At 38.1% G+C, this 11548-nt stretch overlaps 1 protein-coding gene across 4 annotated transcripts; it reads left to right on the top strand.

Annotated features, from left to right (window-relative positions):
* The first annotated feature begins 1864 nt into the window (after positions 1-1864).
* Positions 1865-8031, top strand: LOC107781974 (U-box domain-containing protein 43). Of its 4 annotated transcripts, none has more exons than XM_075256954.1 (5): positions 1865-2304; positions 2408-2478; positions 3252-4663; positions 5246-5564; positions 6319-8031. In XM_075256954.1, the coding sequence occupies exons 3-5, from the start codon at positions 3434-3436 to the stop codon at positions 7812-7814; spliced, it is 3045 nt and encodes a 1014-aa protein (XP_075113055.1). In that variant the 5' UTR covers positions 1865-2304; positions 2408-2478; positions 3252-3433; the 3' UTR covers positions 7815-8031. The 4 variants fall into 4 exon arrangements, with proteins under 4 accessions (XP_075113055.1, XP_075113058.1, XP_075113057.1 ...); XM_075256956.1 differs by having other exon boundaries at positions 1921-2304; positions 2408-2483; XM_075256957.1 differs by lacking the exon at positions 2408-2478 and having other exon boundaries at positions 1920-2136.
* Positions 8032-11548: the final 3517 nt, after the last annotated feature.

Here is an 11548-nt window from a genome sequence, read left to right as displayed (position 1 = left end):
TCTAGATTTAGCATGGAGCAAGCTCAATCGGATGTAGCTCTTCTTTGAGCTGATGCAGTAACAATGATCATCTTCAAATCATATATAATTCATTTACGCAATGCTCATCTCCAATCATATGTAATGTGTGAATGAGTGTAGAGCATGACTTTGGTTTTTATAATTTTTTGCAACATGGTTCCAATAGATATCTTTAGCTTAGAAAATGATATATCCATCTAAAGCTTCCATGTTTTTGCTTGTGAAGCGTGAATATGTAGTTTATCCTACAGAATCAGTAAGGCCCCAATCGCCCGAGGAACTGAGGGAGATGGCAAAAGAAATAGCTCGGAAGAGAGAGAGGGACCAAGGATTGCGGAACTGAGAAAGATGGCACAAGAACTGACTCGCAACACCACAAAACGAAGAGGCATAGAAGAATTTGTAGGTCTGTAAGTAATGCTTGCACGAAGGAAAAGCCAGAGGCCAACAAATGGTGTGTTCTTGCTTCTTCTTTTCTGTTCGACCAATAAGTGAGTGTTGCCAATAAACAGTGCGCCAAAGCCATGGATTGTATACTTTCATTTCTAAATTTGATGTATCTTCCTTCTTGTAACCTTGTAGCAAGTAAACCGGAGGTCGAACTTCTCCTCCCCCCCCCCCCCTTCCCCATAAAAGGTATTTCTGTCCCATTTTATATCACACGTTACTGTGCTGATCGGAAAAGTTTTTTCTTTGATCATGATTTTTCGGACATTGTTATAATATTCTTCTAATAGTTTTCAAGTATATAAATTTTGTTTAAGAATTAACTGATATCTAGATGCGTTAATCATAACTCTCATACCTTGAATATGGTAAATTTGGAAGACAGATAAAAGGTTCTTAAGTCCTTCAACTATTTAATTCGCGCCAAATTAATGTATTTAATAAACACAGCATCAGTAGTAGTCTGAACTGTCCGGTAAATTTTAGATTTTGAATGTTTACCTCGCTGAGAGTTCAATGTTTATCCATTTTCCAGTAGTTTCAATGATATTATGAATGTTATTGAGGGGTATGTCTTCCTCATCTTTAATTAGAGGTCTTGAGTTGTCGCCTATAATTAGAGGTGTCGAGTTGGAATACTTGAAATGAAAAAACTTTCCGTGGAGAAAACAAGTTGGAGGTCTGAAGTATGGGTAAAGGTGCGGGGTCAAGGAGCAGGATAATTCTTTCATAAAGACTATACATAATTCAAGTCAAGGTCTGTGTTGTGCATTAATTCAGACTTTTGATGCATGGGTTCCACAAGTGGAAATTTCAGCGAATTTTTTCGTTTAACACCCTTTTTTTTCTTCCATCCCAGAGTATTTGTCACTTCTCCATTTGGAAATCGATTTTTTTTTTTTTATAGTACTTTATTTCAAAAAAAAATTGAAAACATTGTGCGTTCGTGAAATTTGATCACCTTTTTTTTTAAAAAAAAAAAAATTGAAGTCCCGAAAACTGAGATATTTGGGTGAAAATTTTTCTTCCGCTCGTAAAATTTAACTTTCTCTCAAGCAAAATACATAGCCAAACACAACTTCAACTTTCAAAAACTATTTTTTAAAACATCATCAAAAATTCTTTTTTTCAAGTTTCAACCAAATTTATGTTCAAAAGTCTAAATTTATCTTCAAAAATTTATATTTGAAGTTTCAGAAATCATAATTTGTGAATACTAAAATTGTATGGGATAATGAGAAGAACTCATGGTTGCGGTTAACTCTTGAAAAATCCAAAGCTATGCTGACACACTTTGGAAGAATAAAAGTGGAACCTGCAAAAAATTGTTTCTAAATTTACAAAAGGTCATTATTTGGGGGTATGTGTGTTTTTTTGGGGGGTGGGCGGGTGGGAGTGGGGGCCGGGGGGGGGGGAGGCAAAGAAAAGAGAACAATTTCAATGAAGGTAACTAGAGGTAGTCATATTAAACTGTCAATATATTATGGCATGCTTTTTCCAAGAAAATCAGAAGAAGAAAATTTGGTGTGCAACTTTTTCTTGGTATCCATTGACTTGCATGAGTCAATGGGTCTTTCTATCACTTAAAATAAAGAGTCTTTTCTGAACAAATGGCAGTTCTGTTGATCATAAGAATTTCCTTAAAGCTTGAAGTAGCAGACAAGGCAGGTAGCAGACAAATGGCAGTTCTCCATTTCTTACCCCTTTTTTTGGCACTGAATCTTTGAATAAATTCATTTGCAAAATCTTTTTATAGTCAAGTTATAAGTTTTTGGTGAAGCTCATACCTTAATCAGCTGTGGGATTCTTCATTCTTGCTTTTATTCATTAAATAAGGTGCATTTCCTCTCACTTCATTTCTACAATTAGAAGAGATTATTGTGTGTGATTTTTGTATTTACTTGATTGAGTACAAGATTCTTGAAAATCCTATTTTTAGGAATGAGCTTTAGCAGTGATATTGAGCCAAGGTCTATCGGAAAGAGCCTCTCTCTACCTTCACAAGTAGTGGTAAGGTCTGCGTAATCACTACCCTTCCCAGACCCCACTTATAGAATTACGCTGGGTATGTTGTTGTTGTTATTGAACTTTAGTAGTGATGCAGTTTTCAGAAAAGTGCTACTATCCTTTTTCTTTTACATACAGAAATGTTACAGTTTTGCTGAATTACCTTAGAAAATTTGTTAATTATCATCAGTGTATAATTTGCATTTCTTAGCAATTCTTGAAGAATAATTAATTTTGTTTTCCAGGAGAAGTGGAATTTTAGACACATTTGGATTATTTTTGGGCTTCCTTCCTCTTCTTTCTTATATGAAAAAAAGGGGTTGCCCGGTGCACAAAGCATCTCGCGTTTATGCAGGGTCCAGGGAAGGGCCACATCCCAAGGGGGTGTGATATAGGCAGCCTACCCTAATGCTAGCATTAGTGACCAATTCTACGGTTCGAACCCGTGACCTATAGGCAGAAGCAGACCTATGCGATAGGTAGAGGGGTCATCCGGCACCCGTAAAGTTCGGCAAATATTTTATCTATACACGCATATGTCTTTAGAAAATAGTGATATAGTAGTAGTGGACACCCTATATACAAAGCATATTTTGGTTGAATCAAAAAGTGCACCCGTGACTTTCAAATCTTGGGTCCCCTTCTACCTATAGGTCACACGGAGACAACTCTTTTTTTCTTATATGCAAGTCCCGTAAATTTCATGAGGAATATTTAGATTCACCTCCAGACTTCTTTGATGGTTTATGTTGAATCTCATTTTTTCATCTCATCAGGGAAAGCTGAGGCTGAGCATATATAGAACTCTTTCTTCCAAGATTTGTCGAAATCCGAAATAGTGAATAGATTGTTGGAGTAGAGACAATATATTGAACACAAAAGAACTTGCATAGCTTTTACAGATTTAGTGATCAAGTCAGGAGAACAAGTGTCATTTCAATTTGATACTTTTATTGTGATGGCGGAGTTGGTTCCAATTGGGACTATTTTAGCTGTGATTAGCAGTCAAGTAATGAAAACAGCTCTAGCTGCGAACGATGTATTATTTGAGAAGGAGAGTTTTAAGGTTCTGGGAAATTACCTTTTGGACATTGAGCCTGTCTTGAAAGAATTGCAGTTACAAAAGTTAAACGATTCGCCTGCTGCAAGGCAAGCTTTAGAATCCCTTGAAGCTGATTTAAAGAAGGCTAATGACTTGGTCGAAAAATACAAAAACCGAGCCCGTTTTTACTTGCTAGTCAAGTGTAGGAACATTGTCAAGGAGGTACAGGATGTTACGAGGGACATTGGAAAATCTTTAGCCGCACTATCCCTTGTCAACATTGAAGTCTTGTCGGGGATTTCAGAAGAGGTAAATAGGCTGCAGAATGAGATGCAAAGAGCTAACTTTGAGGCTTCTCAGTCGTGTCTCCAAATTGTTAACAAGTTAAACCAAGGTCTATCCGATCAGATACACGATCAGGAATTTGCTAACAATATTCTCAACGAAATAGCAAGGGCTGCTGGCGTACCAGTGGAGCCTGCAGAGATAACGAAAGAGCTAGATAATTTCAAGAAAGAGAAAGAAGAAGCTGCTTACCGGAAAGAGAGAGCTGAAGTCTTATTTCTGAATCAAGTTATTGAGCTGCTCTCTCGAGCCGATGCTGCACGAGATTATGAGGAAGTCAGAAGCCAGTACTTCCAGAGAGTTAGCATTATAGAAGGATATGACCCTAAAGAAGAATATATTCAGCCATTTAAAGCTTTATTTTGTTGTATAACTGGAACTATAATGGTAGATCCTGTAAGCCTATGCACGGGTACTGCCTGTGAACGAGCGTCTCTCCAAGCCTGGTTCGATTCAGGGGAGAAAACTGATCCCGAAACAGGTGAAGAACTGCAGGATTTATCGTTCAGGCCGAACCTCCAATTGAGACAGTTAATCGAGGAGTGGAAAGAGCTCAACTATTGCATCAAAATCAGGGCTTGCAAGGGGAAATTGCTTTCTGAAGTGGATGCATTAATTGAGGAGTCTCTTGTGCAAATGCAAGAACTTATGAAAGAAAACTCAATAAATAAAGAATGGGTGACAATCGGGGGACTCACCAAAATTGTCATCTCTAAGCTTGGCAGCTTGCATAAAGGATATCTGCAAGATAAAGCGATGGTTTCATTGAAGGAAGCTGTAGAAGGGCATGCTAGAAACAAGGTGAGTGAAAGATTTGTTTAAATATTACACAAACAAATGTTAAAGTAATTAGAATAGACTCTGAATTCTGAAATTGCTAATTTGCCGAGGGTCTATCGAAAACAGCCTCTCTACCTGCACAAGGTAGGGGTGAGAATTACATTGGGTATGTTGTTGTTGTCCGAAACAGCTAATTCCTGAATTTAGTTAAGCATTAGTTCTGCTTTCACCTAGCAAACTATGGGCTTTCACTTTTCTGCAGGACCTAGTGTTTATCTGAAAAACTGAAAAATAGGTAATTTCATTATTTTCTCATTTTACTGTTTCCACTCTAAAACTATTAATTAGTTTATACGAGTTGGACTTGTGGTATGGTCTGGTTGTTGCTAGTTGTTCCTACAGTATGCTTGGTCTTCCTTTTCATGCTTAGTTGTTTTCGAGAATAGTACATCACGAAGTCAAGAGTAGGACGCGAGGGGGTGGGATAATATTTTGCTTATCATGTGGATCAGGGCATATGAGCAAAAATGCGTACAAGTTTTACCCATGCAAAGTCCTAATTCACTTTATTCCTAATCAAATTGTTTTTCATATAATATACAGGATGTATTCGTTGAGAACCAGGGGCTTGAGAATGTTGTGACATGCTACGGAACAGACTCAACCATTTCAGGCGCTGCAATTGAGCTGATATATGAGGTTCTACAAGATCGGCCTGGTTGGAACTTGGCTTATTGCCAGATGCTTTCTCAGCAGTCCAATGCAATCTTGCTTCTCGTCTCTTTTCTCAAAAGTCAGGCTGGGCCATTAGCTGAGAAAGTAGAAGAAATCTTGGCTAAGCTTTGTGATGAGGAAGAAGAGAACATTGTTAAGGCTGCTCGAGAGGGATGGTATGGACCACTTATTGATAGGTTGCATCATGGTAAGCATAGCTGCAACACTCTTATATGTTACATCAGCACATGCATATAAATAGTCATCTTAATACATCGACCTATTCTTCTCTATTGAATTATTGCATCGGCCTATGTATATACATGCGGCGTTAGTTTTCTTGGAGTTACCCCCACTTGAGTTTTCTTGGAGTTACCCCCACTTGATTGCTTTGGTTCTTCTATTTTTTTTTTCATGATAAATTCTTTAAGGAGGTTTCGGTCTTCTAATCATATATGAAATATCCTAGCAAACGGTAAAAAGTAAAAGACACTGACTGAAATATATAAACAGTGAGAGAATTTTCCTAACATATCGTACCTAACGTATAAACTTGTGCTTACTGTATGAGTTGGAAAACTCTCACAGCGATTCAATTTGATGACTCTAGAAAATTGATAGAATCCTAGCTTCTTTCTGGATGTTAGCTCTTAAAACACAAACACTTATGCTAAGAGCAAAAACATGGAAAAGAGCTCGAGATTTATTCTTTTATCTCCCTAAGACAAAAGGCATGGGTATAAGAGCTCAAGATTTTTCCTAATAGTAGAGAAGTTGAATTGAGGAAATATTATTCCAAGTGTCATGCACTGATCTGATCCCTTTCAAGCACATAGTTGTAACTATGTTCCTTCACTCATACAAAAATAAAGATGTATTTTGATGTTGATCGGTGTCCAATTGCAGGACATGTATTTGCTTGTTTGAGTTTTAGTTTAGTTACAACATTCAATTATTTTCAGGATCAGCATCTTCAAGAATGTCAATTGTTAGAGCAACTCTTGGATTGGAACTCGGGGATGAAGATATGAAGCTCCTTGGGGAAAAAGGGGTGATCCCTCCTCTGCTTGAGATGGCATCTGGAAATATTGAATCAAAAGAACTGTCATTATCTGCACTTGTGAAACTATCAAGTTTTTATGGCAATAAGATACTTATAGCTGAGGCTGGAGGTGTTCCTATCATTTTAAAGCTAATGATTTCATCTCATGTACGTTCAGTTATTATCGCTAAGTGCTGTGAAGTTCTTGCTAATCTTTCTGGCAATGGTGATGGAGTTAAGTTCTTGATTGATGAAACTGGAAACCAGCTTGTACTAGAGCCTGTAATCGCATACTTGCTCGCTTTTCAACAGAATCTCACATCCTCGGACATTGTTCGTAGGCATGCTTTGCGTGCACTATTAGGAATCTGTCAATCTGAAGCTGGACTTGTCAAGTCAGCAGTTCTCTCTGCCGGTGGTGTTTCAGTGGTCCTTCCCCTTCTCGATGATTTGAACCAGGAAATAAGAGAAACAGCAATAAATCTTCTTTTCCTTTTCTCACAGCACGAGCCAGAGGGGGTCGTTGAGTATCTTCTTAAGCCAAGAAGGCTTGAGGCTTTAGTTGGTTTTCTTGAGAATGATAACAAAGGTGATGTGCAGATGGCTGCAGCCGGTTTACTGGCCAACCTTCCGAAATCAGAAACTTCACTCAGAGAGAAACTCATTGAATTAGGTGGACTGAAAGCCATTGTTAACATCTTAAAAACCGGAACAATGGAAGCTAAGGAAAATGCTCTCAGTGCCCTCTTCAGGTTCACAGATCCAACAAACCTCGAGTCTCAACGTAATGTGGTTGAACTTGGAACATATCCTGTACTTGTAAATATTCTCAAAGCTAATTCAATAACAGCAGAAGCAAGAGCAGCAGCACTCTTAACTGATCTATCAATGCGAAGTCATGAACTCAGTGTCGGATCCAAGAAAGCTTCTTGTTTCTGTATTGGCCGAGCACGTGCTCCTATCTGTCCTGCACACGGGGGTGCCTGTAGTGTGAGCAAAACATTTTGTCTGTTAGAGGCAAATGCATTGCCTGATCTGGTTAAACTTTTAAAAGAAAAGATACACGCCACGTCCTATGAGGCAATTCAAACGCTCTCTACTTTGGTTCGAGAAGAGTCTCCTCATAGAGGAGCCTATGTGCTGCACAAGGAGGATGCGATTTCACCAACAATAGAAGTTCTAAACTGGGGATCAGAATCTTTGAAAGGTGAAGCTTTAGGGCTGCTGGAAAAAGTATTTATGTCAAGGGAAATGGTTGATCTCTACGGGCCAACTGCTCGACTACATCTTGCGCGTTTAACAGGAGGTAGAATTTATGAAGATGGACATCTCCAAAGGAAAGCTGCTAGAGTCTTGTTACTTATCGATCGCCAATCCAGATCATCTAGGTCTCTTGTTGCAGGAATATCTGGTTGATAATTTCTAATCTTACATTACATTCCACTCTCTGGAAAGCGTAGTGCGACATTTGATCAAAGGCCACATTTTTTGACAGTTTAGGCCACACGTTTCAGTGTGGGTAAAGGCCTAATATGTTATAGTGAAGTCTCTTGATTTTTGTTATCCTATTAATTAGCTGTATGTAATTATGTTCTTGTGTGCTATGTATTACAGAAATTCATATTTTGAGACCTATGAAGGTGAGTGCTGTCACTAGGGTAAGTTGCCTACATTACACTCCTTTGGGGTGGCGGTCCTGTTGCGGAAGCCAAATGTATATAGTGTGTATGAGTCACAACTACTATACCAAAAATTATGACAGCCACCAAATAATAAATAAGACAATAAAACAACAATAAAAGGAACACCAGAATTTACGAGGTTCGGCCAATTTTGCCTACTTTCTCGGACGCAACCAATATTTTATTTCACTCCAAAAATACAAGTGAAATAATACTAAAGAGAGAAGATACAAATGTCTTAAGAAGATAAGAAGGCAAATGAGAGGTGTGTCTAAATCCTAAACATTAGGCCTCCTTTTATAGGGAAAAATTTCCTACCAAATGGCTAAACCACCGATGTGGGATTTGCCAAATTCAACAAATCTCCACCTTGGCAAAATTCCACATCTTCAATTTTCTCTCAATAACAAATTTTGGTTGTGTCTTCATCTTCAATCTTCAGTGTTCAACAATGTTGATCAAAGCCAAACAATGTTGAAATTTGACCGCAGTCACCACTTTTGTCAGCATATTAGCAGGATTCTCTGTAGTATGAATTTTCTTCACCATGACTCCACCTTCTTCTATGATTTCTCGTATGAAATGATATCGAACATCAATGTGTTTCGTCCTTGCATGATAAACTTGGTTCTTTGCCAATTGAATAGCACTTTGACTATCACAAAAAATTGTGATACTTTTTTATCCAATACCAAGCTCTTTTAGCAACTCCTGAAGCCAAATTGGCTCTTTCACAGCCTCTGTAATAGCCATGTACTCTGCCTGTGTTGTAGACAAAGCAACTGTTGACTGCAAAGTAGACTTCCAACTAACTGGTGCCTTTGCAAAAGTAAACACATAACCAGTAGTTATCTTCGTTTGTCCAGATCACCCGCAAAATCTGAGTCACAATATCCAACTATAGACTGATTGCATTCCTGCTCAAAAACTAACCCAACATCTACAGTATTATGAATATACCGTAGAATCCACTTCACAGCTTGCCAATGCTCCTTTCCTGGATTATGCATATATCTGCTAATAACTCCAACATCTTGTGAAATATTAGGTCTCGTACAGACCATTGCATATATTAAGCTACCAACAACATTTGTGTATGGTACCTTTGACATATACTCTCGTTCAGCTTCATCTTTTGGCGACATAGTAGTACTTAGCTTGAAATGGGGAGCAAGTAGAGTACTAACTGGCTTAATCTTCTCATCTATGCTAAAGTGCTGTAGTACTCTCTTCAAATATTCTTTCTGAGATAAACATAGTTTCTTTGAACGTATATCTCTTATTATCTTCATACCAAGAATTTTGTTTGCCTCACCCAAATCCTTCATCTCGAACTCCTTCTTCAGTTGAATATTCAACTTATCAATTTCTTCTGAATTCTTGGAAGTTATCGACATATCATCAACATATAGGAGAAGATATACAAAGGAACCATCTTCAAGCTTGCGCAAATACACACAATGATCATATTTGCTTCTCTTGTACCCTTGCCGCAACATAAACTTGTCAAATCGCTTGTACCATTGTCTAGAAGAATGTTTCAATCCGTACAATGATTTTTCAAGTTTGCATATTCTTTTCCAGCAACTTTGAATCCTTCTGGCTGAGTCATGTAGATTTTCTCCTCCAAGTTTCCATGTAAAAACGCGGGTTTTACATCCATTTGAACTAGTTCCAAATCCAACCGTGCTACCAAAGCCAACATAATTCTAATAGAGGAATGTTTTACAACTGGAGAAAATATTTCATTGTAGTCAATTCCCTCCTTTTGAGCATATCCTTTGGCCACCAATCTTGTTTTGTAGCAAACATCTTCTTGGTTAGGAAATCCTTCTTTCTTTGCAAATACCCATTTGCACCCAATTGCTTTCTTTCCCTTCGGGAGATTGGCCAATCTCCATGTATGATTCTGATGAAGGGACTGTATTTCATCATTCATGGCAATCCTCCATTTATCTTCTTCTAAACTTTGGACTGCGTCTTTATAAGTGGTAGGAACATCATTAGCTACAATTGAGGCAGCACAAGCAACCGTCTCTATAAGATGAACAGGTTTTGTTATTGTCCTTTTTGGCCTGCTGGTTGCTATTGATTCAAGTTGTTGTTGAGGTTCCTGAGTTGGAATCTCCCTCTCTACTAGCTCTTCTTCCAGAGGATAATCTTCATATGCTTCCTCCTCTGCTTCTTGTGTAGGAAAAATAAATTTTCCCTCAAACTCCACTTGCTTAGAAGCACCCTCATTTTGTTTTGTATCTTCTGTTACCTTATTTATCATAGCAGATTCATCAAAGGTAACATCCCTGCTGAATATTATTTTCTTTGTCATAGGACACCATAAGCGATATCCTTTGACACCAGAAGTAATCCCCATAAAAATAGCCTTCTTTGCCCTTGGATCCAATTTTGACTCTGTCACATGATAATATGCAGTTGAACTAAATACGTGCAAAGAGTCATAATCTATAGCAGGCTTTCCATACCATTTTTCAAATGGTGTTTTGCCATAAATAGCAGGAGATGGTAGATGATTAATGAGGTGGCATGCATATGTAACTGCCTCAGCCCAAAAATTTTGCCTAAGTCAGCATTGGACAACATACACCGTACCTTCTCCAGCAAGGTCCGGTTCATATGTTCTGCCACTCCATTCTATTGTGGTGTATGTCTGACAGTGAAGTGTCGGACGATGCCATCATTTTCAAAGACCTTATTAAAATGATCATTTTTGTATTCACCTTCATTGTCTGTGCGAATACACTTGATCCTCTTGCCTGTTTGATTCTCCACCATCATTTTTCATTTGAGAAAAATTCTCAACACTTCATCTTTTCTCTTTATTATATACACCCACACTCTTCGAAAAAAAATCATCAACAAAGGTTACAAAATAGTGCTTCCCACCCAATGAAGATGTTTTGGAAGGACCCCAAACATCAAAGTGTACATAATCCAAAATCCCTTTAGTATTATGGATGTTGTACCAAATTTAACCCTTGTATGTTTCCCTTTCACACTATGCTCGCAAAACTCCAAGTTGCAAGCCTTTACTCCTTTTAACAATCCTTGATCTAATAAAGTTTTCAAGGATTTACCTCCAGCATGTCCCAAACACATGTGTCATAGCCTGGTTGCTTCTGCCTCTTTTTCGTTACTGGATGTTACTGTCGCTGTCCCAATAACTATACTACCGAGATAACGGTACATGTTATTGTTCTTCCGATTGACCTTCATTACCACTAGTGCACCGGAGCATACTCTCATCACTCCATTTTCTGCAATGATTTTGAACTCTTTTGATTCTAGGGTTCCCACAAAGATGAGATTCTTCTTCAAATTCGGTACATATCGAACATCCGTTAATGTTCTGATCATTCCATCATGGTTTCTTAATCGTATTGAACCAATGCCATATGAGGTAAGAGGGTTGTTATCCGCTGTGTGGATGACTCCATATTCTCCTTCTTGAAA

Source organism: Nicotiana tabacum, chromosome 7 (assembly GCF_000715075.1).
Source record: "Nicotiana tabacum cultivar K326 chromosome 7, ASM71507v2, whole genome shotgun sequence".
NCBI classification, from domain to species: domain Eukaryota; kingdom Viridiplantae; phylum Streptophyta; class Magnoliopsida; order Solanales; family Solanaceae; genus Nicotiana; species Nicotiana tabacum.
The sequence above is the reverse complement of the archived record's forward strand: the minus strand, read 5'-3'. Positions and strand labels throughout refer to the sequence as shown.

Excerpts from the sequence above, each read along its gene's own strand:
- LOC107781974 (XM_075256954.1), top strand. The coding sequence starts at position 3,434 with ATGGCGGAGTTGGTTCCAATTGGGACTATTTTAGCTGTGATTAGCAGT. Across the intron at positions 4,664-5,245 it reads AAGGGCATGCTAGAAACAAG|GATGTATTCGTTGAGAACCA; the intron begins GTGAGTGAAAGA and ends TATAATATACAG. Across the intron at positions 5,565-6,318 it reads TATTGATAGGTTGCATCATG|GATCAGCATCTTCAAGAATG; the intron begins GTAAGCATAGCT and ends AATTATTTTCAG.